Consider the following 4,227-nt stretch of genomic DNA (forward strand, 5'->3'; position numbering starts at 1 on the left):
AGGTCTATCGTAAAAAGGCTAAGCAAAGTTTGAAGGTCGTTTCTCAACTAATAAGTACAGAACTATCTTGATATTAACTTTTGTGGGATTATTCCCACTAACTGCTTTTCTCTCTCTATCTTGTTGTGGCCAGCAAGATTAGCGAGGCTGATCCCACATCTATAGTTGGCACTCTCATTTGTATTTTCTTAAATTTTTCATAGGGACTGCGTTACTCTTGAAATTGTGTTTAACTCAATTTTTGTTTGTATCACTGGGACATATAATCAACATGCCCGCATACACAAATGCAGTTGCAGAGTGCATAAAGGCTCTGATTCCCTCCCTTAAACGTGCATTGAAATAGATAAAGGGTGACAAAAGAGAGAAGCATCCTGGCCATGTCCCCCATGTAGAGGCAGTGCCAACAGATGAATGGGAACGAAGCTATAAGCTAACTACCTAAATCAGAACATGGTTATGCCAGTTCACATTGATGATAAATACAAATGTATAGATGGCACTCATGTACGTATAGAAAGCTCAAGTTTACTAACTTTCACAATGGTTTTTTGTTATTAGCACCCAATCCCTGGTGTTTTACTTGAAAATAATTTTCAAAATTCACTACACTGATCGGGGTGAGGTTCTTCCATTAATTTATAAGTGTTGTATCACAATTATAGGGATTTACAATTGATTACAATTGATTTGATTTTACAGAAAAGGAATAATGGAGCTTGATTAGCTCCTGTAATGGAGGATAAGAATCCTCTGCAAGGAAGGCCCTAAACACGGCAATTATTCTCAATCAGCGTCTCTTAAGGCATGATCTTCAACAGCCCCCCGCAAGTTAAGCGTCGGATTAGGATAGACGTGTAGCTTGAATAAAAAAATTGAAAGAGAGGCCAAGAGACACTTTTGGTGAATATATCTGCAACCTGTAACTAAGACGACACTAATGAGTGCGAAGTTTTCCAGCAACAACAAGTTCACGCAGAAAGTGGATGTCTAACTCAACTTGCTTGGCCCGCTTGTGAACAATAGGGTTGGAGCTCAAAAAAATAGCGCTTTTGTTATCGCATAAGAGAAGAGACTGCTCGGAAAGAGAAACTTTGAGATTACGAAGAAGATGCGTGAGCTAGAGAAGTTCGGCGGCCGTGAGAGCAAGAGCATGACATTCAGATGCGGTTGGAAAGAGAAACTGTAGGTTGCTTCTTGGCACTCCAGGAGACTAAGTTGTCACCAAGGTAAATAGAGTATCCAGAGGTGGAACGGCGAGTGTCAGGACATCCGGCCCAGTCAGCATCAGAATAAGCAACTAAAGATCCCGGGGAAGCAGATGGACGGAAGGACAAACCAAAATGGAGAGTGCCCTTGACATACCGAATAATACGCTTGACAACAAGGAAGTGGTCATCAGTGGGAGAGTGTAGGAACTGGCTGACAGAGTTGACAGCATGAGCAATATCGGGATGCGTGATGGTCAAATACTAAAGAGCACCAACAAGAGATCAATAAATAGTATGATCCATAAATAACTGACCATCAAATGATAGATGTTGAGAAACCGCCATAGGAGTGTGAACAGGTTTGTTATCAAGTAATTGAGCCCGAGCAAGGATGTCGCGCACATATTTCAACCGACTAAGAAATAGGCCATCAGCGGTGGGTGTAGCTTCAAGATCAAGGAAGTAACAGAGAGACCCCAGATCCTTTGTAACGAACTCAGAGTGAAGCTTGCTTGCAAAGCTATCAAGAAGAGAGGAGTTGTTGCCCGTAATAATAATATCATCAACATATAAGAGCAAATAAAAGATGTCAGAGTGCTTGTGAAAGACGAAGAGGGAAGTGTCGGCATGACTGCAGTAGAAGCCAAGATGAGTAAGGAAGGAGTTGAACCTCTTAAACCAAGCGTGAGGGCTTGCTTGAGGCCATAGAGAGCTTTCTAAAGCTTGCAAACATGATCAGGAAAGCAAAGATCAATATACCATGGAGGTTGTTCCATATATACTTATTCAATGAGATGACCATTGAGGAAAGCATTCTTGACATCCAGTTGACGGAGAGGCCATTGATGGGTAACAACAATAGAGAGTACAACACGAATAGTCGTAGTTTTGATGATAGGACTAAAGGTGTCGGTGTAGTCGAGACCAGGTACTTGTGTAAAACCCTTGGCTATGGGACGGCTTTGAATCGTTCAATAGAACCATCGGGCAAATATTTGGTCCGAAATACCTATTTAGAACCCACAATATTGGTATGAGTTGGTCGAGGTACCAAAAGTCAGGTACGATTATTTTGCAAAGCTTGAACTTCGTCATCCATAGCGGCAAGCCAGACAGGATTTTTGGCAGTAGATTTGAACCCTTTAGGCTCAGTGGATGTCAAGAGAGCATAAAGAAGACCAGAAGAGCCAGAGTAAGCAAGATCAGCCGAGTGACGGGATTTGAAAATACCAGCCTTGGCATGTGTGAGCATAGGATGAGATCCCATCGGGAGTGCAGCAATAGGAGCAGTGGGTCCAGGCAGTCAAGAATCTATGGGAGGCAGAGGCAGTCTTGTAAAAAATTAGTGGCCTGCAAAGACTCATCCACATGATCAGTACAAATAACACATGGACGGGAGCCGGATGGACTAATGTGTGGGGAATGGGCACCGGAAGAGATGGGGGTATGACTGTAGGAGAGAGACTGGGTTCTAGAAAATTGGAGAATTGGCGAGAGGATAGGGGTTGAGCCTGAGAAGAAGCTAAGGAGGGGAAATATGTCTCATCAAATTGAGCATGTCTAGTGATATATAGCCTAGAGGTGATGGGATCAAGACAAAGAAACCCTTTATAAGATGAACAATACTCCATAAAGAGACATGGAAGACTACGCGGGGAAAATTTATTAGGCATATAATCACGTAAACATGGATAAACACGACAACCAAAGGGATGAAAATTTTCATAATTGGGACAAAGACCATAGAGAATTTCAAAAAGGGACTTACCTCCGAGAAGTGGTGTTGGCAAATGGTTGATGATGTAGGCAACAATGCTAAAAGTGTCAACCCAAAAACAAGGAGAAATGTGAAAATGGAAAAGCAGAGCCAAACCAGCTTCAGTAACATGACGATGTTTTCGTTCGGCGCAACTGTTTTGAGCAGGGGTATATGGACAAGATAGTTGATGATGAATATCAGATGTATGAAGGTGGTGTTTAAAACAATTGCTTGTAAATTCTGCACTACCATCACTTTGGAAAATTTTGATACGATCGAAAAGTTGATTTTTCACAAATTTTTGAAATTGAAGAAAGGTCTTGTAGAAGTCAGATTTCAATTTCAATGGGTAAAGCCAAGTAAATCGAGAATAATCATCAACAAATAGAATATAATAAACAAACCCCAAATTTGATGTTACAGGAGAAGGACCTCATATATTGCAGTGAATTAACTCGAACACATGAGATGACCTTTTTTCGTTTCAAGAAAAAGGTAAACAATGACTTTTAAAAAGTTGACATGTGTCACATAATTTTGGAGATGGCAATAAGGAGGTAAGAGAAAGTTGTCCTTTTTTATTTAATAAGGAAAGAACAGAATGATGCACATGGCTTAGACGAGCGTGTAACAATTCATATGAAGCATGAAAAGTTTTATTTTTGAAAACAAAAATAAAGGCTGAATTTCCACGCTCTAGCACATATAAGTCTCCATCACGTTTACCGGCTGCCACCACCTTTCCCGTTTGGCGATTCTGAACAGTGAAAAGGTCATTAGTAAACATAACGGATAAAGGAAAATCATTCGTTAATTTACTAATAGACAAGAGATTTTTAATAAGATGGGGAACAACTAAGACATCTAATAGTTTAAGGTTTGGAGAAGGGGAAAGATGACCTGTATGGGTAATAGGTAGGGAAGCACCATTCCCTACAATTACACGATCCTTACCTGTGTAGGAAACAGACTAATCCAACGCTGAGTGGGTTGGAGTCATGTGAGGCCAAAGCTCCTGTGTACATGAACCAATCTAACGCATCATATTGTTCGGACAGGGAGAGTGTCGAAGAAAAATTTTCGGCGAGCTGCGCCGATGTCTCCTGTGAAGCATACCTCTGGCAACAACGATCGACGTAATGGCCGTCCTGATGGCAAATCTGACATCGCAGTGGTCGGCGATGGTGGGTAGGGTTGGAACGACCCTAACCGTGAACGAAATCGCCGTTCTCGTCGTGGCTTGAGTTGCGGCCATGA

At 41.5% G+C, this 4,227-nt stretch overlaps 1 protein-coding gene across 1 annotated transcript; it reads right to left on the reverse strand.

Moving 5' to 3' along the window:
- Positions 1-1,160: 1,160 nt before the first annotated feature.
- Positions 1,161-2,478, reverse strand: LOC137959548 (uncharacterized mitochondrial protein AtMg00810-like). The gene is made up of 3 exons (XM_068806914.1): positions 2,277-2,478; positions 1,551-1,933; positions 1,161-1,472 (listed from the first exon to the last, which is right to left on the reverse strand). Exons 1-3 carry the CDS (start codon positions 2,476-2,478, stop codon positions 1,161-1,163), a joined length of 897 nt encoding a protein of 298 aa, XP_068663015.1.
- Between the last annotated feature and the right edge of the window lie 1,749 nt (positions 2,479-4,227).

This window comes from Aristolochia californica, unplaced genomic scaffold (genome assembly GCF_029961685.1).
Source record: "Aristolochia californica isolate CCGP_79_NKW_82.1479 unplaced genomic scaffold, dmAriCali1.0.hap1 SCAF_3, whole genome shotgun sequence".
Classification (NCBI taxonomy): Eukaryota; Viridiplantae; Streptophyta; class Magnoliopsida; order Piperales; family Aristolochiaceae; genus Aristolochia; species Aristolochia californica.

What these genes read in the sequence shown, in the direction of transcription:
- LOC137959548 (XM_068806914.1), bottom strand. Translation starts at nt 2,478, where the DNA reads ATGGGATCTCATCCTATGCTCACACATGCCAAGGCTGGTATTTTCAAA. An exon ending in TCAAGCTTTGCAAAATAATC is followed by an intron (nt 1,934 to 2,276) that starts GTACCTGACTTT and finishes CATGTTTGCAAG; the next exon opens with CTTTAGAAAGCTCTCTATGG. An exon ending in CTGTTCACACTCCTATGGCG is followed by an intron (nt 1,473 to 1,550) that starts GTTTCTCAACAT and finishes GGTGCTCTTTAG; the next exon opens with TATTTGACCATCACGCATCC.